Genomic DNA, 25,252 nt, shown 5'->3' with positions numbered 1-25,252 from the left:
CGCGGCCATAGGCACAACTGTCGGACATCGGAACTGATTCTCCAACCAATCGCCTTTCCCAATTAGGGCGTCGGCTGACCGAGAATCCCGCCCCTTGTTTATAAAGCATTGATCACTCATCAGAACGCAACAAGGAAGATGATATGAAATGAAAATCGCTTATTGTCACGAGTAGGCTTCAATGAAGTTACTGTGAAAAGCCCCTAGTCACCACATTCCAGCGCCAGTCCGGGGAGGCTGGTACAGGAATCGAACCGTGCTGCTGGCCTGCTTGGTCTGCTTTAAAAGCCAGCGATTTAGCCGAGTGAGCTAAACCAGTCCCTGGTGCAATGTGCAATATACAAGCTATGATCATCTGGGCTCCCAAAACGAATACCTGCAGAGTTTCGAAGGGGAAGTCTGGAAGAGTAGCCCACCGTCACGTTCATGTGTCACACAACAGAATATCTACTTGCAATGACAACAGAGATCTGAAAACATTTTATGACATTAGTAGCCAAACACAGATATTTTGTAAAGATCCTGGGTGGGATTTTCCAGCCCGCCCCGCCAGTGGGATTTTCCGCTCCCATCGAAGGCGACTTCGGGTGGCTGGCGAGCAACGCAAATGGCCACTGAAAGATCCCAGCGTCAGCCAATGGCAAGCTGCGTCTGCTGTCAGAAAACGCATCACAGTGGTGGGGGCCGCAGAGGGCGGATGGTGGGGGTTCGGGGGGGGGGGGGGTGGTGCCGGTGGAAATCCAAGCCTTTCTGTTTGATTTCGCTCCAATTGGCCTGATACCGTTCTGAAAACTTGACTCTCTATTATGTTGTTCTTAACACTATTCTAGCATGGAACGCAGCAGGTTGCCAATTGGCACACTCTGGATTACGACAATTTAACATTTTCCAGAGCAAACCCTTCATTCAACAGCAGACTTTTACGGCAATGAGAAGTAAATGAGTCACTCTCTCACTAAACATACTCAAATGCTAAACCCTCATCTACAACTGAAGATCACTTCATTCCATTCAAAATGAATTGGAATCCTGGAATATGATTCAATCAGTTAATATTAATATTAAGAACATCCCTGTAATTCACATGCTTTGCGAAGTGTCAGCACATTTGCTTGGATAGTATTGAAGTGTAAACAGGGGGATGGGGTGTAAACTGCCAATAAAATGCAGCTCCAGATTTGAAGCCTTTATCATTGCAAAATAAACAACAAGGTACTTTGTTTCATAAAATATACCACTCGTGCTTTAGTGGTGAAAGGTATTTCAAAAAGTAGCCAAGCATTTAATGACAAGCCAATTATATTACCATTTTCAAAATATGATTATGTGACTATTTGTGGCTTATTTCAACACTTTCATGGTAACTCCGGCATGATGTATGAAAGCCATTCTCTCCTAAATAGTCTATTACTTTGCAATAGAGCATAGATTTTGCATCATCCAGCACTACCACTGCATGTTGGACAAGGATGGGTGTGCTGCATAGCAGGGTGCTTTCCTCCTCTCCCAATATTCTGAGGCATAATCCCCAGTACACATTTCTTAACTCTCGAAAATCCACGAAGCACAATGTAAAGTATTTAATTGATGACAACAGCGAATGCAAAAAACAGGGATTTATCTCATTGCTCATATTACTAAATCTTACACCAAATAAAAACAGGTTGGCATGTTGAAGTAGATTGTTTAACATTAGCACCAATTTGTGAGAATCAATGTTCAGTACGTTCAATAAAATCCAAGTGAAATAAAATAATTGGCTTTGGCGGGAAGGGCAGGTAAGGTTTTGCCCCATATCACCCCTGCGCTTTCTTCTTATTCAGAGCAACAGGAGTGCTGAAACAAAGCGCCAGGTGGATGGCATTGACTCCGTAAGGGAGGCACCTGTTCTCTATTAGCTACTCCATTCTGTTCATGCCAGCCCGCTCTTGCACAGATGAAGATTATTCCTTCACTGTCGCTGGATCAAAATCCTGGAACTCCCTTCCGAACAGCATCGTGGATGCACCAATACCAGGTGGACTGCAGTGGACTTTCGAGAAGGCAACTCAGTACCACCTTCCTGAGGGAAATTAGGGGTGGACAACAAATGCTGCCCCTTGTCAGCCATGCCCACATCCTGTGAAATATTTGTTTTTTAAATGCTGCCGTATGGGAACTCAGCCCTCAAGATCCAGAGCTGCACGAGTTCACTCACCACAACCATCAGACGTATTCTCAATGGAATGGAAGCTGTCTCCCAATTTGTAGCCACTGAAGACACACTTTTTGCAATCACCAATTGAGGTGAACAAATACACAGGATAGCACTAATGAGTTTTAAAATGATGGATCTTAGCTCAGCAAGTCAACGACCATTCAAATATAAACTGAGCTCCTACAAAGAGGTTATTTCATTATTTGATGCTAATATTTATAGCCAAATGATACAAAGGCCCATATGTCTGGACTGTAGGAAGACAATCAGGGAGCGATTATGGGAACTGTGGTCATACGTATGGTGGGACCATTGGTATTTTGGGAGGTGAGGGATTGCTCAGGTGGAATGTAATTATACTGGTTATTCTGACAGCTGGGGGTACTGAGAGCACTGATGGTCGACGCTCGCCTCTTGCCGCTGCTCCACTTCCTCTTCCAACACAAAAGGTAAACCTAACAGACAAGCCATGAGTGAAAGAAAACATTTCCAAGGAGTCCACCACGAGCACAAAGCTGGTCCCAGAACTCGCAGAGTCAATCACGGAACAGAGAAAAGAGCCCAATGGAGATCTCAAATGTTGAGTCCCGCCGACCCCCCCCCCCCCCCCCCCCTCCATGCCCAGCTTCTGCTGAGAGGTCATCGCCCTGAAATGTTCACTCTAGTTCTCTCTCCACAGACCCTGAATGACCTGCTGAGCACTTACAGAATTTTCTGTTTTTAATCCTAACAGCCTGAAAGCACAAGCCAGCAACTAACCCATAGGAAAGGAGGGAACCTTTTGAATGCAGCCCCTGCAAGGCACCCGAGGATCTGACAAAGGGAGTATGATGTTGGAAAATGTAAAATAGCTCATTTTGGCAGGAAGCATAAAAAAGCAACATTTTAGTCTGGATTCTCTGTTCTGGAGAGTAAATGCTCCGGCCAGCGGATACGCGTTAGTGGTCTAGCACTAGCACTGGGAGCGACACTCGGGTGTTATTCCCTCTCCTTTACCATGCTAATTGCTGTGTTAATTTAAACCTACATGTGGCAATAATAGAGATTATTATTATTAATTTATGCATGGATGAGAGCTCGCTGGACTCTGTCGGAATTCCGGTATCGGGCAATCATTTTGATTGGGCGTACAAAAGCAGCTAAGTGCTTTCACTTCCTCATTTTCACAGCAGAAACCACTTAGCTGCTCTTGCTGTGGTGAAGAACTGTCAATCAAAGCAAGAGTGTTTATGAACACTGTGGTTAACATCAAAGCAAGGTAATGTTCCCCTTCATACGCTAAAGCCTGAAGGGAAAGATAGGTCAACAATCCTCCGAGCACCCGTCTCTGGAGCAATAAAACTGTCAATTACTGGCTACTGCAATGTATTGCTGTGTGCAATTAAATGGAAGATTTGCATGTCAAAAGCTGTCAAGGGATTTAAAACCCTTTGAAGTGTACTTGGCTTTCGAGGAAGCATCTGACACTTGTAACAACTGCTGCTTTAAATACTTTTGGCTGAGGCAGCAAATATTAGGGAAGGGTAAGTGAAAGTGCAGTGATCTTTCACTGTACTGCCTGGACAGCTCTTCATCTTTCAGACAGCAGTCTGATTGGGGATGGGGTCTCTGTTGAGGGGATCTGATGGGGGGCAGGAGCAGCTGGGGTTTGCATTGTGGGGGCGAGGGGAAATTTCCGATGGACTTTGGGAGTGACGCCTCCGTTATGCACTGACCGCCTTGACCCACCATGGAGTCCACCTCCTCAGGGCCACGTTTGAAAATACCTGCAACAATTCACACCTGCGTAAATCCCGGCTGAGAGGGTTGAAGCATCACGGATGGGGGGGAAATAGGTAATCAGGCTTCCAGCCTGTTAATCAGATACAAATGGATGCAAACGATCCATTTACATGGTTCTGCTGGCTCAGGTATGTAACTCGCTTTCGCTGCTGCCATCGCCGGGGAACCGGAGAATTAGAGTGGGATTGGTGCCTGCCGCTGATCCTATTTTTCAGCCAACGCTTGATTCTCCGCCATATCAGGAAATCGGCAAATGGAATATTGGCAGTTAGGCCACACCGGGAATACTGTGAGCGGATCTGGTCCCTTATCTAAGGAAAGCTACACTGGCATTGGGGCGGTCTGGAGAAGGTTCATTAGGTTAATCCCGGGTATGGAGTAATTTGCAAACAAAGAGAGGTTTAGTAGGTTGGGCCTGTATTCATTGGAGTTCAGAAGATTGAGAGGCGACCTTATTGAGACTCATAGGATTGTCAGGGGGTTTGACAGGGAGGTTTAGTTGGGGTTCCTTTATTTTTGTTGTTGTGTACCTGATGGAGAACATAAAAAAGGAGAACAAAGCAGTCATTTAAAGAAGAGAAATTAGAATTTTAAAAACCTTGAATTTGCATGTTTCTTTTTTTTGTTTGTGGGATGTGGGCATTGCTTGCATATGTCAGCACTTATTGACATTTCATCCCACCAGCCTCCGTATGCAAAGCATAATCCTCCGCCATTTTTTCCAACTCCAGAGTGATGCCACCACCAAACACATCTTCCCTTCACTCCCTCTGTCAGCATTCCGCAGAGACCATTCCCTCCAAGACAATCTAGTCCTCTCCTCCACCATACCCAGCACCTCTCCCATCACCCATGGCACCTTCCCATGCAATCGCAGAAGGTGTAACACCTGCCCCTTTACCTCTTCCATGCTTAACATCCCAGGCCCAAAACACTCATTCAAGGTTAAGCAGTGTTTCACTTGCATCTCTTCCAATTTGCTCTACTGCATTCGCTGCTCCCAATGTCGTCACCTCTATATCAGAGAGACAAAACACAGACTGGGTGATCGCTTTGCTTAGCATCTTCAGTCTGTGTGCATTCAGGAGCCTGACCTTCCCGTTGCTTGCCATTTTAACACAAGACTCTGCTCCCATGCCCACATGCCTGCTCTTGGACTGCTGCAATGTTCCAGTGAAGCTCAACGCAAACTGGAGGAACAACATCTCATCTTCCGGTTAGGCACGCTACAGCCTTCTGGTCTCAACATCGAATCCAACAACTTCAGATGATTAGCTCTACCCCACCTCGACCCATCTGTTTTCATCCCATTTCAATTTAACTGTCGTTTACCATTTCTTTCTTTCTTGTCTTTCTTAATATATATTTAACCCCCTCCATCTTATCCACCTTTTCTTACCCTTTCTCCTCTTTGCTTCCCCCTTCCCTTCTCCCCACATCTACAGTTCACCCTCTGATGTTACATTCTCTGTTGTTTGGCCTTTCACATCTTTTGTGCTCTCTGGGGACTGTCATTAATACTCTTTCCCCTTGGTTTTTGTGGCCATTAGCACCCGGTTTCTATTCCTGTGGCTAAAACTCATCATTAATTCTCGCTCCACAGTATAAATATTTCCCACTTTCTCTGTGTGTTAACTCTGACAAAGAGTAATCGGACTGGAAACGTTAGCTCTTTTTTTCTCGCTACAGATGCTGCCAGAGCTGCTGAGATTTTCCAGCATTTTCTCTTTCGTTTCAGATTCCAGCATCCGCAGTAATTTGCTTTTACTTATTGACCATCCCTAATTGCCCTCACGAAGGTAGTGGTGAGCCAGTGCAGTCTGCCTGGTGTATGTACACCCACAGTGCATTTGGGGTTTGACCCAGTCACATTGAAAGAATGACAATATAGTGCCAAGTCAGACTGGCATGGCTTCGAGGGAGGCTGGAGGTGTTGAGGTGCCCATGTACCAGGTGCCTTCGTTTTTCTAGGGAGTGGATGTTGCAGATTTGGGAGGTACTGTCAGAGAAGCCATGGTGATTTGCTGTGGTGAGTATTGTAGATGGTAGATGCTGCAGCCAGGTTGCACACCATGGTGATGGACGGAGCTAGCGTTTAAGTGGTGGATGGGGTGCCAATCAACCGACTGCTCTGTGCTGATTGGTGCCCATTTGTTCTGTAAGGAGGAGCTTTTGTTAAACCAATCAGAATTATTCGATAGATTTGGATGAAGTGGAAAAAGATACAAATGAATACTATTCCATACTTTTTGTATTTTTGACCTTCACATTGGAACTAGTTTCAATTGCTACTCAGAGCTTCGATATACATTATAGCTCTAGATATTTAGGATGGATAAAATAAACTGGAAGGCAAATTATCTAAATATATGACTTTTGGTTCACTGAGAAAATAGTCTCTGTTCTGTCTGCTTATTTAACATGGTAGAGTTGGCCTAGCCTTGGTCACACCATGGCACAAAAAGCTATTTTTAACTAAACTTCGCTTACTAATTGAGATCGAAACGGAATAGAAAGAATGGGGGATAAAGGGAAAGGGAGACTGTGAGAGACAGGTCCATGTGTTAAAAAGAAGGATAATTACAGCTGCAGGAGCAATGCTGAATATTCCCTGCAAACAATCTTTTCACAGCAGAAATTCGAAATGCCCTTCTTTCTCCTGTGACACGGATCAATGACGAGGTAGTATTCAGGGTGCCGGAGTGTTCCATGAGTTCAACCGTCCAACTCTGGTGACAGAACCGAGGCTTGTGGACTGAAGCAGGGAAAGGGTTTAAAGTACAGGAAACAGTGGGTGGGATTATCCAGCCCCTCCCACTGCTGAGATCTTCCAGTCCAACCGAAGGTGGCACCCCCCCCCCCCCCCCCGGCCCCCCCAACAAACCCCGATAGTTGGGGGGGCACTGATAATTCCACCCAAAATCCTAAAGGATTAAATAGAATATTTCCATTTAAAATGTTAATTCCATTTTAAAATGAATTGGAATCGTTCATCGAAGTGGGCAGGAGGGCTATGATGCTGAAGCTTTAGCAGTGCCACCTGGAGCGGTAGTCGGCAAAGCACACAAGAAAGCTTGGGAAATGCACAGGCAATAAAAATGATCTTTTAAAAATCATGGAGCTCAGCCTCCTTCTAGGAAGATCACGCAGACCATGGGGTTGCTTTCCCTGCCCGTAACTCCCTCTTTGCTATGAACCCTGGCTTCCTAGATCTGCTGCAGGAAAGCCACCTCCCTGATGGCTGACAATCAGTCCGCCATTTGCAGGATGACAACGGCCCCATAAAATGGCCCCCAATTGGGCCTTTAATTATGGCAATTGACTTCCCACTCACTCAGAGCAGGCAACCTCTCCGCTTAAGGTTCCGCTGTTGGGAAAATGCTCCGACAACAGGACTGTATCGCAGAACCAATCCAACTCAAATCTTAGTTATTCTACCGGCACCCTCCTGTCTCCCAAGGGCTGGTAAAATCCTGGCCACTAATTCTTCATAACCGGTGAACAAATTGCAAGCATATCTGCTGCGGAAGTGCAGACCAGCAGAATTACCATTGAACTGGGGCAGCAGGGTAGCATGGTGGTTAGCATAAATGCTTCACAGCTCCAGGGTCCCAGGTTCGATTCCCGGCTGGGTCACTGTCTGTGTGGAGTCTGCACGTCCTCCCCCTGTGTGCGTGGGTTTCCTCCGGGTACTCCGGTTTCCTCCCACAGTCCAAAGATGTGCGGGTTAGGTGGATTGGCCATGCTAAATTGCCCGTAGTGTCCTAATAAATGTAAGGTTAAGGGGGGGGTTGTTGGGTTACGGGTATAGGGTGGATATGTGGGTTTGAGTAGGGTGATCATGGCTCGGCACAACATTGAGGGCCGAAGGGCCTGTTCTGTGCTGTACTGTTCTATAAGAACTGCATCTCTTCCATGTGATATTAGTCCAATTTGCTGAGAAATATTAGTATTTTCATTGGATGCATTCTCCTCGTGATAATTTGAATTGAATGCTTCCCTTGTTTCATAGAATTTACAGTGCAGAAGGAGGCCATTTGGCCCATCGAGTCTGCACCGGCTCCTGGAAAGAGCACCCTACCCAAGGTTAACACCTCCACCCTATCCCCATAACCCAGTAACCCCACCCAACACTAAGGGCAATTTTGGACACTAAGGACAATTTATCATGTCCAATCCACCTAACTTGCACATCTTTGGACTGTGGGAGGAAACCAGAGCACCTGGTGGAAACCCACGCACACACGGGGAGGATGTGCAGACTCCGCACAGACAGTGACCCAAGCCAGAATCGAACCTGGGACCCTGGAGCTGTGAAGCGATTGTGCTATCCACAAGGCTACCGTTTTGATCCAGAATAATCTGATGACGTGATTTAATTCATGCTTGGGTGAAGATACTCGAGGGTCAACTTGCCTCAGTGGATAACATATTGATGGATCCTAAAATGTGTCACACCTAGACCTGAGCCAATTGGTCAGATCAACATTCCTGTGGCAGCATTGAGAGATGAGACATTAACCTTGAAGCCCTATCTGCCTGTTCAGGTGTCTGCTACCGATAAATGAAGAGATGCTGGAGTTGGTTCTGGAACCATGAGTGCCATTAGGTAAACCAGCCTTCTTCATCCAAGATTCTCTCATTCGAAAATTGTCAAGATAATCCTGGTTCTATGATACAATCTGGTGCAAAGCCCGGTCTGTTCGTGAACAAGTTAGCCAGCTTTGAAATGGATCATGGAGGAGTTAGAAAAGGTGTGGGTGAGGTGGCTTTGGGCCTCAGTTTCCTTGTGGAAACTGCTGGAGCATTCCTACTCCTCACAGGCCTACAACAATAGCTCTCTATGGACACGCTTGTTTTCTGACCTTGCAGGACAAGATGGACCATGCTCTGCCCAGTTTCCTTCAAAATGTGAGACGATTGTGGACCCTTATATTCACCTAGCAATTTGAGTTAAAATTTCCCGTTGCATCTTACATGTTGGAAAACATGCAGGGAAATAGTCTGTTATGTCATTAACCATTTCATGTACTATGTGATAATTTAATGATGTCCAATCAGCTGAAGTACAAAGTGCCTGACTCTGAAGTGTCATTGTTCAAACTGCAGGTTTGTCCAATATACAAAGCCACGGGAGAGCGAGTGTGATCAGTTCTCCCAGCCAATGAGATTGAGCACTGTATGAGGTCAAAACTTTCCACCTCAAGGAGAGGCACGTCCAACTCCGCTCTTCTTAAACTTTGCACCATCCGGTTAATCATAAGGTGGCATTGATCGCAGATACCGAGAAATCTGCCTCACAAACCATCTATGGGATACACTGTACCTGACTACCTCCCCAAGAGTCATCCCTGATAGTGAAGGATTTCAAAAGCGAGATAATACTCAACAAAAAATAAATGCAATGTAGAGTTTGTCATCGATGGGTCCAATAACTATAGCAATTTTGCAAGCTATAATTATCCACTTGGTAAGGGCTAATTTTGAATTTGCAATAATTCACATGAATATTTATTACATTTTCCAGATTTTGAGAACTCCACCTTCTGAGTGAATTATTGGCTTCTTGCTACATTATATGAGATGTATTAATGAATATAAAGGCATCTTTGCTATACAGAACTGCTGAGGGACTGTTTAGCACAGGGCTAAATCGCTGGCTTTGAAAGCAGACCAAGGCAGGCCAGCAGCACGGTTCGATTCCCGTAACAGCCTCCCCGAACAGGCGCTGGAATGTGGCGACTAGGGGCTTTTCACAGTAACTTCATTTGAAGCCTACTCGTGACAATAAGCGATTTTCATTCATTTCATCTAATAATTCACAGATAACAAATATTTTGGTAAATTACGGCTGTTCTGCCAAGTGGAAGGAAAATTAATTCCTCAAAAGATCCGCTAATGTTTTATTTCTCAAGGCTACGGACAAACAATAGTGTGTTAGCACAACAGAGGGAATGAACAGATACGTGACGATGACCAGGGTTGTGTGCAGTGGCACCCTCACCCCCTCCTCTCCCCCAACATGCAGCAAAAGCTCCACTTATGATGATTGGAAATAAAGCCTTGTTGTACCAATCCAAGAGTTAACTGCAGATGGAATGTCAAATCATAGCGTTAAGTAGAGGAATAATCTGACAAAGCTCATTGATGGAATTTCGTACAAATGGATTAAGTATTCATCCACTCGGGCAGCACAGTAGTGCAGTGGTTAGCACTGCTGCCTCACGGCGCCGAGGATCCGGTTCGATCCTGGCACTGGGCGACTGTCCGTGTCGCGTTTGCACATTCATAGAATCATAGAATGTACAGTGCAAGGAGGCCCTTAGAAAGAGCACCCTATTAAGCCCACACCTCCACCCTATCCCCGTAACCCAATAACCCCACCTAACTTTTTTGGACACGAAGGGCAATTTAGCATGGCCAATCCACTTAAACTGCACATCTTTGGACTGTGGGAGCAAACCAGAGCACCCGGAGGAAACCTACTCAGACACGGGGAGACTCTGCACAGGCAGTGGCCCAAGCCAGGAATTGAACCCAGGTCCCTGGCACTGTGAAGCAACAGTGCTAACCACTCTGTTACGTGCCACCTCCCCATGTCTCACCCCCACAATCCAAAGCTGTGCAGGGTAGGTGGATTGGCCATGTTAAATTGTCCCTTAATTGCGAAAAAAAAAGAATTGGGCACATTAAATTTTTTTAAAAACATTCATCCACTCAAGTGACCAACAGTAATTTCTGGGTAAATCTTATAGATTAGTTTTTTACAATTATTCTAAATAATTTAGGACAAGGCACTATTGGCAACAGTGTGCATCCCTGGTGAACTAATAAAATAAAGAGAGATGAATGCTGAGTTTTTTTAACTTTCTGCCTTCTGCACCTTGATATATATACCTTGCTCCTCGAGTACCGTTAATTGTTTTGCTTTCCCTATTATAAATTTTGAAGAAAATTGAAACTGAGCATTAGCAATCATTCACAATCGACATCATCTCGGGATATTTTTGTTAACTTATACAACACCAGCTGCTTTATCAGATACAATAATTAATGGTCGTGGGCCCATGGACGTGGGCCCAAACACATGTTGGAACAGAGGGCAAAGATCTGAATAAACCATTAAGCACCAGGTACACACATTAATCAGCTTAGGTTTCCTATATCACCATGAATCTGTCTTTGCTGCACAGAACAGCCATTGGTAGAGAGGTCAGAATGTGAACAGCAGGATTTTGAAAATTTTATTGCAAGCAGGAAATAACTCATTAATCAGATCACTTCAAATTCACTAACTGTCTCTCTGCATAAAAATATATAAAGCCTGTTAAGAAGTGAATGTGGTTGCATTTTATATCATCAAACCGCTACACAAGAAAAATGGACATCATTAAACTCAGGCCCTCTTTTGGTTCACTGGTAAATCAGGATCTCGTGCCGAGGACAGTTCAACAAGTTTACCCATTTGCTGTTCCGCCTGCACTCTCCCGGAAAGCAAAACGAACTGACAACAGTGGTTATTGATTTCTTCAAAACAAATAACACTTCCACAAACCTCGTGCATCAAAGAATTCATCCTCTGAGCTGGCGCCAGAGTCATGCACGTTATGCTGCATCCGCCACTGTGAGTTACTGTGTCGGCAAGCAGCAGCTGTAATAGGAAGAGAAAAATCAGTCAGGGGAAACAAGGCCTTTGAGTACCTAGAGCTAACACTCAGGTGAGTTTGCTAAGTTCTTGATCACCCGCTACTTTCAAAAAGAGAGCACAAAGCATGGGAGAACCGTGTTAATATATGGCAAGCAGCGTGGAATAGGTTCCTCAGTTGGTGGCAGCCTTTGCATCATGTCGATTTTTATATGATTGCTTCCTTAATGTAACTCACACAAAGCAGCTTACTCTACTTTCCTTGATTGCTTTTTACTGTTACCCATATTATGCAGAAGTGCATAGAATAAGATGATTAGCTTGCTCAATTATGCAGCTTGTTGCGCAGTGATTAGCTGAGTCATACAGATTAGGTTCAATTCCAGGCTTGTGTCAACGCAGCTGATGTCAGAGGTGTGGCATCAGGCCTCACCAATCTTACTTTGAAGAGGAGAAAAGAAAACAGTACGGGCATCCCGGATTTCTATTCGCTGGCCCCTATGGGAAAGGGATGGTGCGTGGACGTTATCAGATGTGATTGTGTAAACCTCTCATTTCAATAATAAGAATAATCTTTATTGTCACAAGTAGGCTTACATTAACACTGCAATGAGGTTATTGTGAAAAGTCCCTGGTCGCCACACTCCGGCACCTGTTAGGGTACACTTAGGGAGAATTCAGAATGTCCAAATTACCTAACAGCACATCTTTCGGGACTTGTGGGAGGAAACCAGGGCACCCGGAGGAAACCCACGCAGACACAGGGAGAACGTGCACACTTCGCACAGACGGTGACCCAAGCCAGGAATCGAACCTGGGACCCTGGCGCTGTGAAGCAACAATGCTAACCACTGCACTATTATGCCTTGCCAGCACTCGGTTACATAGGAAGAATGATCAGATCAGAGGTAGCTAGCGCTGTGGAACTATCACCCTGAAGAGCACAGGACTAAATCGCTGGCTTTGAAAACAGACCAAGGCAGGCCAGCAGCACGGGTCGATTCCCGTATCAGCCTCCCCAAACAGGCGCCGGAATGTGGCGACTAGGGGCTTTTCACAGTAACTTCATTTGAAGCCTACTTGAGACAATAAGCGATTTTCATTTTTTCATTTCATTTCATTTTCTTCAGGAGAGAAAGTTCAGTTTATAGAGGAGGAATGAAAATGACACATAAAAATAGTTAGGAGAGTTGAACGGCAATTACAGCCCATTGGAATCTTTAAATCATATTCAATATATCTGATGAGCTCTGTATCATTTACACCATGCTTCAATATTGTACAGTTCAGACCACTCTGAGTGCTGTACTTCTGTTTCCATGGCTTGCGGTGACTGAGGATCTACTGTATTTTAAAGTTTACTCCCTCAACTCTCTTCTTCTGTGTTAACCTTTGCATGATGCCCCATACTATACGGGACAAATAGTACAACTGCACAGGTGATGAGAGAGGATTTCTGGTGAGCTCCTTTCACACGAGAAGCTGGTTGACCTTTGGCAGAGACTAGTAATTATTCACTTGTTAGGGTAGCTACCGATAATGCATGAAGCAAGACCAAAGGTTATTGGGTTAAAATTCCACCCCCGCCCCCCTCCCCACTGCCCACTCAGCAACCCATAAAAGCACCTCCAATGTTGCTTTTTGAGCCAAACCCTCCCAGGAGTGACGATCACTGTGTGATCGTCACTGCACTCCTAATTTCTTACACAATGCTGGAGCCTTGTATTTCTCATTTAGCAGGGTAGCATGGTGGTTAGCATAAATGCTTCACAGCTCCAGGGTCCCAGGTTCGATTCCCGGCTGGGTCACTGTCTGTGTGGAGTCTGCACGTCCTCCCCCTGTGTGCGTGGGTTTCCTCCGGGTGCTCCGGTTTCCTCCCACGGTCCAGAGATGTGCGGGTTAGGTGGATTGGCCATGCTAAATTGCCCGTAGTGTCCTAATAAAAGTAAGGTTAAGGGGGGGTTGTTGGGTTACGGGTATAGGGGGGATACGTGGGTTTGAGTAGGGTGATCATGGCTCGGCACAACATTGAGGGCCGAAGGGCCTGTTCTGTGCTGTACTGTTCTATGTTCTATGTTGTCTTCTGAACTGGGCCTCTTCAGAAATGCGGAGCATACCTATTCTGGGAGTCCTTCCCTGTAGTACAGGATCATTGAGGAAAGCCAATCCACGTACCTTTTCTATTGCACTAGCTGTTGGATTCTGGTAAATCTTACTTCGCCAACACGCTGACAAGCTTCGGGATGTTAAAGAGCTTTACAGTATGTTAGGGAGTGAGAGTGAATGCGAGTTCAATCAGAAATCATGATTCGCCACTTAATGTTCGTAAATCAATTCACTTTGATTAAAAATACCAGTGCAATACTCTGAATAAATCTGAGAGTTGGACTGCAGCATTACTCTGCTTCCTGCTGCGTGACATCACATTGAAAAATGTGAAATGCTAAGAACTTCAGCTGAGAAAATATGAAAGAGGTCATGGGGAAGGCAGGTTGTAACTAATGTTTTGTTCCCCTTTTGCCTTGTCCTTATGCAGGATGGTGTGAATTGTGAATGTTTGATCAGCTACAGTCCCAATACACTTAGCCACATTTTCATCAGTTTCTTTTAAAAGTCAGAGAATGGGGAGAGAGTGCAGGTTTCATTTTATTTCACTCCACAGGTACATCTGATAATATACAAGTCCAAGCGGTTCTGGTTGTGAAATATTACACTTTTCTTTTCGAATGACGCCAGCCCAGTGGGGGCAGGCAATCCCTCCCCACCTCGTGGCTTCTTTGTCACAGTGCTAGGACTGCTGAGGTGCGCATTGCTGTTGCTGAATGTTCCCCTGTTTTTAACAAGGCATTCGCAAAGAAGTTCAGCTGTGGTTTTGTTTTAGAAGAAAGGAAGTATCTATTTTAGGAAAAGGGCTTTGGCATCAACTAGCTGATCTGGCGAAAATACCAAAGGTCTGCAGTTCCCCACAGTGAAGAAAGGGCTACTCTTCCACACCTCCTAGTGGTTGGGTACAGGGCAGCTTTGACAATATTATCACATAATTGTTTGTGTTCAGAAAAGAGGCCATTCAGTCCATCGTGTCTCTGCCAGCTCTCAGAGTGAGAGCCTTCTCCTTCCTGCCTTCTCCCCGTAACCCTGCGGATTGGTTCTTCGCAAATAATCACCAAATTCCCTCTTGATTGCCTCGACTGAACCTGCCTCGGCCACGGTCTCAGGCAGTGCATTCCAGACCCTAACCACTCGCTGTGTGTAAAAGTATTCCTCGTATGGCTTTTGCACCTTTTGCCAATTACTTTAAATCTGTGCCCTCTTGTTCTCGATCCTTTCACAAGTGGGAACGGTTCATCCTTATCTACTATGTCCAAGCCCCTCATGATTTTGAATCAAATCTCCTCTCAACGTTCTTTTTTCCAGGGAACAGAGTCCCAACTTCCCCAATCTTACTTCGTAACTGAAGTTCCTTATCGCTGTAACCTGAATGTATCGCTACATTCTTGTAAACCTTTCCTGCACTCTCTCCAATGTATTCACATGCTTCCTCAAATGCCCCGCCCATAGCTCTACTCTCTACTCCAGCTGAGGTATCACTAATGTCTTAAAAAGGTTCAACTTGCCCTTGTACTCTTTGCCCCTATTAATAAATTCACCTGAGGAAGGAGCTGCGCTCTGAAAGCTAGTGATTCAAAACAAACCTGTTGGACTTTAACCTGGTGTTGTAAGACTTCTTGCTGTGCCCACCCCAGTGCAACACCAGCATCTCCACATCATGCCTATTAATAAAGCCCAGGATACTCTCTATTTTATTAACTGCTCTCTCAACCTGTCCTTCCAACATTAATGACTTGTGTACATATACACCCAGATCCCTCTGCTCCTGTACCCCCGCTAGCAATTTAGGGAGGAGAAATTGAAGTTTGGTACCATGAAGTTGAAACAGAAAGAATGAATTAAGTCAAAGTAAAAATATTTAAAATGTAATCTAGATTCTCCTTTCTAACACAGTGATGTCAAGCCCAGTCATAATATATCCTACTATTACCAAGGCTGAAATTAGTTAACTTATAACAGGCCATAGACCAAAGCTCAGACTTTCTTTGTTCATATGGCTCTGCTCCACTGCGAATAAATTTGCAGAGCAACCTTATCTTTCAATGCAATAAATTATACTGAAAAATCTCTCAAATGTCAGTGTCTCGGATTCAGTTCATGTCCAACATTTCTGCACAATTAAAGTAAAGTCTCAAACAGGTTGTGATGTCTCTACCTAATTGCATTAGGTGGCAATCATGTTATATCTCAATGGGTGGAACCCTCTACCTGGTGAATCCAAAGATTTTGAAACAATTATGAAAACAATTGAAATAAATGTCACAATATCTTTCTTAACACATCTTAAAGGAGCCTAATGTAATATCCCACACAGGATGTCCAGGGTGGGAATACTTGTCTTCCCCGTGTTCCTTGCAGAGTACGATCCCCCCCCCCCCACTTGGGGCTGGGTATCTGAATCACTCAGTGTATTTAAAGTCGGCCAGTGAGGCACCAAACAAGCTGGATCCCAGTAGGGGTCTACTGGGAAGTTTATATATATATCATTTGTAAATAAAACTTGATTCTTATTTTTACTCGGTGTGGACTACCCGTCCTCATTAAACCTGACCACTTTCATTAACATTTCACAGGGTAGGTTTTTCTTATATTTATTCACGATGTGACCTATTCGTGGAGCAATTGACAAGGGCATGGACGCAATCTGAAGTTCAATGGTCGCACATCTTCTGAAACAAACAAGTAAAGTAACGTGCCATGGGAGATGATGTCAGAGTTTGGAAGCAAGATGAGCTCAAGGGTGGAGAAATTATCGAGTTTGGAAGCAGCATAAGATACAATGGCAGCATACCGAATGAGGTAAGAGATTAGGATAAAGTACAGGAACAGTGAAATATGGTTTGCAGAAAAAAACATTGGACTGATCTCAAGTATAACAGAAGCAAAATGTTTTTTCTTCAGATTGTGCATTCAATGAACACATTTAATCAAATATTTTCTAAGTCTTCCTTTCCAACTCCATGACCTCAGGTGTGGCACTTCCAACTCAGAAACATAGTCATAGTCATAGAATTTACAATGTAGAAGGAGGCCACTCGGCCCATCGAGTCTGCACCGGCCTTTACAAAGAGCACCCTACTCAAGCCCACGTATCTACCCTATCCCTGTAACCCAGTAACCCCCACTTAACCTTTTTGGACACTAAGAGCAATTTAACATGGCCAATCCACTTAACCCGCACATCTTTGGACTGTGGGAGGAAACCGGAGCACCCGGAGGAAACCCACGCAGACACTGGGAGAACGTGCAGACTACACACAGCAGTGACCCAGCCGGGAATCGAACCTGGGACCCTGGAGCTGTAAAGCAACTGTGCTAACCACTGTGCAACCGTGCTGCCACTCAACTAACATGGGTGCTACCACTCAGATAACATCATACAATTCCAGTTACATTGTTGCTACACAGCAAGTTCCACCTGTTAGTGTTGCCTCAAGGTGACACCGTCCCAAATCCCAGGGTGGGTCATTTAAATATTAGGGCTGGGTGCCCAGGAAATGGATCACTTCTTTACAAAGGGATTGGGGTGTAAGGGCATGCATCTATTCATGTCAAAACAGAAGAAGGCGGGCTTTAAAAATGGCAAACAAGACCTAATTCTGTCATCCCCATCACCTGCAACTTTTAATGGTGCGGGATAAGGGGGTGGGGAGCGAGACTGCACACAGCACTCCTGACTTTACCAGCTCCATTTTAGAGAGGTGAATTGAAAACATTCCCCCCGTAATTTTGATGGGCCTGCTTCCAAAGAAGACATGTTTCATGCACCTCAAAGGAGTCATGAACCATGGAGGAAACGCTGGTCTGGAGTTGGGAACCTTTTGACAGGGCAGTTCAAAAGATGTTGACAAGTTCACATGTCATAATGTAATGCTGTATATGTTTTTAATGCAGTGATTAATGATAGGGATTTGTTCTTAACTGATAAGTAAACATTGAATTGATGAGCATTATGAGGGTGGAAGAGTGTTCAGATGCACTAGAGTACATAATGCCGAAGATGCATTAGAGTACATAACGGTATTGATAGTCAGCTGTGGCTGTGTCAATGGTCTCCTCTTATTTCATTTTTTCATTAATTGACAGGTCATACGTATTTCCCCCGCTTCGAAGGCGGAAGAGATGGCTGAACTCTTTCAATTACTTCAAGGGTTTTACTATATTCAGTTCTGCAGGTTTAGTTTATGCAGCTGTGCAATGGAATCCAATTGCAAATGCTTGGCTGAGTTCCAAGGCCTACAAACAAATTCAGTTCAGCAGGGGATTGCTGATACAGGCATTGAGTAGAACCTCATTAGGCATGCTTGGTTGAGTTCTCTACCCTGATAATGGATTCAGCCCAGCAGAGATTGTCAACACAGCTGCCAAGGGGACTAAGAATTTATCTATCTTAACAGTTTTATGACCACTTAATGGGATCATGCTTTTCTGATGTGGTTTCTGAGTGGTTGCTTGTTTATCTTGACAGTATTATGACCACTTAATGCAATTCCTTTAACGTGCTTTTTGAATGACCTTATTTATTTTTACAGCCATGAGCATCTCAAAAACATTCCAGTGCTACTGCAGGACTCAAGAGATCTGTACATCCTGGATACTGGGTGAATGGACATGGAGGAGACCAGAGGATATGGGGATATGAAGCAGTCATGAAGGGTTGGCGAGGCATGGGAATCAGGTTAGTAAGGTAGTTTGAGGGTTCAGGGACTTCCACTGATCTACAAAATTGGATTGCTGTCCCAGGGAACCAAGATGAGCTTTTTAACCTATCCACCTCAGCAGTCCTCCACCTTCAGTGCCGTCCCCAAATTCAGCCCACTTTCACCACCCCACAATGAAAATAGTGTGGGTGGGCAGTGCCCAGAAGGGAATTGGTCAGAATCATGATTCCGGCCTGAAAGATGAAACTCCCAACCTAAAGTGTGAAGAATTCTGAATGCTATTGCATAGTGCATTTGTGAGATCACTCTGGGATGCTGGATACAGTTTGGATTCAGTTCATTAAACCTATTTCTTGGGTAAGGTGAATATCCTTTGAGGAGAAAGTGAACAGATTAGGCCTATATTCGCTCACGTTTAGACAAATGAAAAGTGGTCTTATTGACATATATAAAATTCCTAAGGGTAGATGCTGACAGGATGTTTCCTCTGGCAAGGGAATCTAGGATTAGGAGTTACTGCAAAAGAGATCAGCCATTTAGAGCTGAGGCGAGGAGAAATTTATTCACTCACAGACTGGGATTTTCCAGCCATTGCTGCAGGCGGGATCTTCCGGTCATGCTGTAGGTGGCGGCACAGCCGGAGAGCAATGGAAATAGCCATTGACTTCAGTAAGGCCAGAAGATCCTGCCAGCAGCCAATGCCATGCCGTCTCCACTGGCAAAAATCCCGCTACAGTGAGGCAGGTAAATCCCAGCCATGGAGTTGAGAATCTTTGGAATTCTCTTCTCCAGTTATCATGGGATGCTCAGTCATTGAGCACATGAAAAAATGAGATGGGTAGATTTTCGGATCCTAAGAGCGCGATCTACCAGCAGCATTGTGCAGAAAAGGCAGCACGCGGCCCGTAGATGCCAGGAGCCCTCCTCTAGGATCTACCCAACTTGCTATGCCTCCCAGGATCTCACGCAATGTCACGTGACGACGTGATCTGAAACCTGCCTATTGTGGGTGGATCACTATTTTACAAATCTGCATATTAAAACGAGACAGCTAGTCTCAATCTAATATGTATTCTTGCCATCTACCGCGGCCATGGGATCTAATCCCTTTGACTCATGGGCAAGTGTTGTTCAGTGTTGGTCTCCACAAAAAGGAGAGAAAACAGCACTCATGGGAGTTTCCCAGGGGATCGGATGGCCCAAGGTGCTTGCCCTCTGGGCAGGGTGGCAGGCTGGTACTGCTGATGACAACTGGGCACCCTGGCATTGCCCAACTGTCTCCCTGGAAATGCCAACCGAGTGCCAGCCTGGCACTGCCAAGGTGCCCATGTGGCACTGCCAGCTGGCAGGGGCACTGAGGGTGCCAAGCTGTCATTTTTCCCAAGCCAGGGATTGGAATCAGGACCACCCCGTGGAAGGGTATGGGATTGCCTAAGACCCCCTTGTAGGTGAGTTGGGGCTTTCTGGGGTTTGAGGGCCGTGTTCGTGGGTTGAGAAATCGGTATGCCATTTAAAAATGGCGGTTCGATCTTCTCCTGTTCCGACAGAGTTACTCAGTGCAGGAAGCAGGAAACAGGGCTAAGTGTGGTTTCATCAGGGGCCACTGAGGCCCCTGCTGAGGCTCTCAACATAACTAGAGTCCCAGTAGGTAGCATGGTGCAGCAAGACACGTAATAACCCACAAACAGCACTCTTTCCTGGAACAAAATCTGCTGGACTGAGATTATAAGAGCAGGAAATTAGGATGAAATTGGATAACTAAACACGCTCATTATGGGATTCTGTTTCCATTCAGTTAGATAGTGCCCTAAAAGTGTGAAGGGATAAAGGGATATTGTGGGAAGGTGGAATTGAAGTAGAAAATCAGCAATGAACTTATCAAATGGCAGAGCAGACTCAAAGGGCCAAAGAGCTGACTACTGCTCCTATTTCATATGGCACTTTCCCCTCAATGAAGAAATGAGCTGATTTGTCCAAACATCACACTGGCCCAAATTTCCTTTGCCTTCTATCCCTCACTTATACTTTCCATATTTAAAGGTCAAACAATCAGTTGACTTACTGTTGGCCATACTCATTGATGGAATTTGCAGATAGGTCTTGGAGCAGAAGGCAGTAAATGCACCTGTTCCTCATCAGAAGCTCTCGGTCAGCGACTGAAGGATAGAATCCTGCTCTTATGATCCCAGTCCAGCAGATTTTGTTCCAGGAAAGAGTGCCCTTTTTGGGTTATTACGTGTCTTGCTGCACAAACTGAAGCCACGAGAAGCATTAATTGTTTGCAGCTGAAGGGCTTTTGTGGGTAAGATGGTCCAAAGATCGACCAGTTAAGCCGTGAAATAGCCGACACTCAGTCTGCACAAGCGTGGGTCGCACTGTTAAATTCTGGAGTGGTATTTTGTGCATCCCAGGCATCTGCATAAAACAAGCATTATATTGCGTAGGCAGATGAGCAAACATCTGTCGTGGACGCCTTTTAGAAATCTATCTCTGATGAGCAAGAAAGACATCAAGGGATTAACCTGCTCAGTAAACTTTAGAAGCCCCCAGGGTCTGCCAGCCCAAAGTAGGTTTTGGACAAAAATCAATAATTAAAAATTAGCATTTGTGCAGAGTCAGAGGAGCAACAGGGTAAACATTTTCCCAGTCCCATCTTTGGTGGAGCTATCCAAAAGTAGTCCCATTGCTCTCCACTCTCTCCTCGTGGCTTTACACTTCTGTTTGCTTCAAATAATCATCCAGTTTTCCCTGAAAAAGTGCCATTGTTTGCCGTAATTATTCTCTGTGGCTGGCTCCAACATTTTACTCAATAAAGAAAATTATTCCACCACTTTTCCTTACTCTCAGTCATTATCTAAAGTTCCTGACTCTTTCTCCTTATCAGTGCAAATAGTCTGTCCTCACTCATCCTGTCAAAACCCTGCATCATTTTAAAAGCCTTTAATAATAATAATCTTTACTAGTGTCACAGGTAGACTTACATTAACACTGCAATGAGGTTACTGTGAAAATCCCCTAGTCGCCTGTTGGGGTACATTTGAGGGGGAATTCAGAATGTCCAATTCGCCTATCACCATGATCTTTCGGGGCTAATTTACTAATTCATGCCTTAGCTTTCTTGGCTTTGGAAGAAATAATCTCACAATAGAACATAGGATATACAGTGCAGAAGGAGGTCATTCGGCCCATCGAGTCTGGACTGACCCACTTAAGCCCTCACTTTCACTCTATCCCCATAACCCAATAACCCATCGTAACCTTTTTGGTCACTAAAGGCAATTTATCATGGTCAATCCACCTAACCTGCAGGTCTTTGGACTGTGGGAGGAAACCGGAGCACCCGGAGGAAACCCATGCAGACACGGGGAGAATGTGCAGATTCCGCACAGACAGTGACCCAGCGGGGAATCGAACCTGGGACCCTCGCGCTGTGAAGCCACAGTGCTATCCACTTGTGCTACCGTGCTGCCCAAAACCTCACCTCATCACTATAATTTCTTATCACCTGCACTATCCTGTTGAATGAAAACTGTATTGCTTTGATGGTCTTTCCATGACAGGGAATTAAAAACTGCACTCAATACTCTATCTATACCGTAGCCATCGCCTTGTACATGTTTCATTATCCCTTGGCTTTTGTATTCTATGTCCCCTTATTTATAAAATTCAAAATATGCTTGACCCCCCATCTCAGACTAACCCCTTATTGAATCCCCTTGACACAGTGGTTAGCACTGTTGCTTCACAGCGCCAGGGTCCCAGGTTCGATTCCCTACTTAGTTCACTGTCTGTGTGGAATTGTACATTCTCCTCATGTCTGCGTGGGTTTCCTCCGGGTGCTCCGGTTTCCTCCCACAGACCAAAGATGTGCAGGTGAAGTAGATTTGCCGTTCTAAATTGCCCTTAATGTCCAAAATGGTTGGGTGGGGTTGCTGGGTTACAGGGATGGGGAGGATGTGTGGGCTTTGGTGGGGGGCTCTTTCCAGGGACCGGTGCAGTCTCGATGGGCCGAGTGGCCTCCTTCTGCATTGTAAATTCGATGTTCTATCACCCATATCACTGATCTTTATGATATCAGCAAGAAAAGTTTTCACTTTAGTACCATCCTATGAGTGGTTTTTAGACAGGGACCTTACACCTCCAGGAACCACAATCATTCCTAAACTGTTTACTTCCATCAGTTAGCATCTCAATAATGAAAGGACAGCGTCAGTGCACCACATTTCCCTCATACCTGACTTTGTTCCTACTGTGCTAGTATGTCTTATATATAGACTTTCACTGATCAGATTAATGTTTTAGACGTCAGGAACTGTCAGGGCAAAGGCAACCCTCGCTTTCTATCATTTGCTGAACTTTGAACTATATGATGTCTTCAGTCAACGAAAACTGGAACAAAAACATGCCATTTCTGAGCACAGTCATCCATCATTATCCCAAGCCGACACAAAACATATGGCATTGAAGTAATTCAGAGTCAGCAAAGGCTCCACTGAACACAAGTAGTTAAATTCTCAGATGGAATAAATCTTTTGGTCTCCTTTGTCAATGAACAAAGAATAAGTGTGTCACTTATAAGAAATCTAATTTAGATAACATAGTGTTTGCAGGTATTCAGGCTGAGGGTTTCAAATTCTCTGTGGAGGTTAAAGGATTTTTAAAAAATGTTATTATTATTTGTCTTATTAATATTAAGTTCCATAATAAGTGAACAGCGGGTTTATTTTGGTTAAGCATTGTATAATATCCATAATCACACACTGCAAAACAATCACACTGTAAAATTATCAATGAATCTGAAAGTGTTGAAACAAATAGTTCTACACTGAATTCTGTATGGCCATCAACCATGCCAATATTATATTTGCTTTGTACCTTAGCACACATAGCTTGTTAAAATGTTGACAAACACCAAATTTGAATGCAGGATTTAATGGAACATTTAAGATGACAGGGGCCTTAGCTGGCTGATTAAATGCCACATTAAGGAAATATTATCCAACGATTAACCAGTGAGGAACTGGACTGCTGTAAACATAAAACAGCAGCACATAACCGATGCTCTGGATGAAACTTTGCTTCACAGACAAGAAATTAAAGTGGTGGTTTAGCAACCTGTCATGGTATGTAAGCCGGTCTCCATGTTAACCAGATAGAAACTTAAATTTATTGTCTGGAATAAAATAATTACCAACTTACAGCGAAGACTCTGCTATGTTCATGGATAGATTGGGACAATGTAAAAGATTCTTAGATAGTTGTCAAAAACAAGCAACTTGCCCAACTTATTTATATCTCTTTTGCTAACCAATGAATTTATGCTAAAAGTACAGAGATGCAGAATAGACCCTCACCATTAAATGGTTAAAATTTCACACCAGACGGCTGCTCAGCATTTATCATACTTTCATAACAGAGACATAACATAGTGTCAGAGACATAAATAACTACTAAGCAATAAATTTGGATTTAATCTGATGCATACTTGCCTCTTTCAGATTAACTAACTGGCTGTTATTTTGATCCGTGCGTGCAGTTTTACAAATGAAAATAAATAATCATTTAACGTGGTTACTCAGAGCTGCAGAGCACAGTTAACATCATTCAAAGCTTCACATTAAATTCAGCAGACATTCCTGCAAAGGCTCCATCACTACAAAACGTTACACAGTCAAGCAATTCTGCTCAGCATTTAGCATTTCTTTTATAATCTTTTCTATTAAACCTACCTTTCAGGAATAAAATAAAATCTTTTGTCGTCTCGTATCCAAATATTTAGACAATCGTGTGCAGGAGCAGAGAATACAAATATCAGCTCAGCATTCGAGATTGGACGCATAGGATGAAAAGGGAGGCATAGAAGGCATAAGGATCATCCTATCTCTGTGTGCACTGTCTTAATTGTTAACACACACAAAAAACGGCAACTACATTCATCAATATTGCTGGCGTACAGCAACCATCAGTGTCCCTACTGCAAACCAAGGACAGGGGGAGCAAGAAGCAGAGGTAGAGATAAAGCCCATGGGCTCTCAGATTTCTGTCTCAGCGAGACAACAACCAATCAGCTTAACAGAACTAGTCTGCCTCGTACACACTGGATTGCTTACAGAGGCATCAAGCTCTCAAGACAGGTAACTACTCAGTCTGCAAACCGAGTGGGTCTATTTTGTTCCAATGTAATGAGAGCAGGGCCAGTTGCACAATTCGAAAAGGCCTTTACACTGCCTCAAAAGGTCAGTCTGTCAAACTAAATGAACAAGTCTCCGTTTTCCCTCCAAGTCCTGGGATATAAACGCCAGCTTAAAAAAAAACACTTCTGCAGCGAAGACAGACAATTCTTGGCAAAACAAAGAAAAACAAAGCTCGTGATTAATTCCTGGTACGGTATCCAATAAATGTTCGAATAATAGGCATTGTCATTTTCAAGGTCACTGCGTGTGGGTGTGCGGGGTGACAGAAAGTTATTTTTTCAGGAATAGAGGAAAAAGGGAATTGCTGAACCATACTCAGGAAACACGAAATCTGCATCACACACCCACCACCACCAAAACAATTAACAGACTGCTCTTCAAATTGCATTATTCATCTGCTTTACTTCCAGTCGTTCACCATTCCTTCACTGTGTATGGGAATGTTGACATTTTTCTTTTCAAATCATTTTTGAGCAAGCATGAAGTGAGTAATAAATGGGTTCGGAACAATTATTAAATGATGCAGTAATGGGTGATCATTGCCTCTCAAGTCTCCTTCAGTGAAATAAGTGCTTGCCTCTGTGCCTGTACAGATTGGAAATTGGGTCTTATGCATCGACAATTTGCATACTCTGCATTTTTGATGGAAATTCAGTCCTTGCTG

General features: G+C 44.3%; 1 protein-coding gene and 1 long non-coding RNA gene across 4 annotated transcripts in view; one reads left to right on the top strand and one right to left on the bottom strand.

Annotated features, from left to right (window-relative positions):
* The window catches only part of pitpnm3 (PITPNM family member 3), an 856,450-nt gene that overhangs the window by 523,338 nt on the left and 307,860 nt on the right, over nucleotides 1-25,252 (bottom strand). For 2 of the 3 annotated variants that reach the window (XM_038814215.1, XM_038814218.1), the window contains exon 2: nucleotides 11,535-11,630. In XM_038814215.1, coding sequence (XP_038670143.1) covers nucleotides 11,535-11,630 — 96 coding nt within the window. Of the gene's footprint in view, nucleotides 1-11,534; nucleotides 11,631-24,123; nucleotides 24,554-25,252 lie in introns of those variants that run through there. The other variant, XM_038814216.1, reaches the window with a different exon arrangement.
* LOC119974885 overlaps nucleotides 16,327-25,252 on the top strand; it is a 34,264-nt gene continuing 25,338 nt past the window's right edge. The window contains exons 1-2 of the long non-coding RNA XR_005462602.1: nucleotides 16,327-16,532; nucleotides 18,266-18,411. This is a non-coding gene — a long non-coding RNA (uncharacterized LOC119974885). The remainder of the gene's footprint in view (nucleotides 16,533-18,265; nucleotides 18,412-25,252) is intronic.

The sequence above is a fragment of the Scyliorhinus canicula genome, chromosome 12 (genome assembly GCF_902713615.1).
Source record: "Scyliorhinus canicula chromosome 12, sScyCan1.1, whole genome shotgun sequence".
In the NCBI taxonomy this organism is placed as follows: domain Eukaryota; kingdom Metazoa; phylum Chordata; class Chondrichthyes; order Carcharhiniformes; family Scyliorhinidae; genus Scyliorhinus; species Scyliorhinus canicula.
The sequence above is the reverse complement of the archived record's forward strand: the minus strand, read 5'-3'. Positions and strand labels throughout refer to the sequence as shown.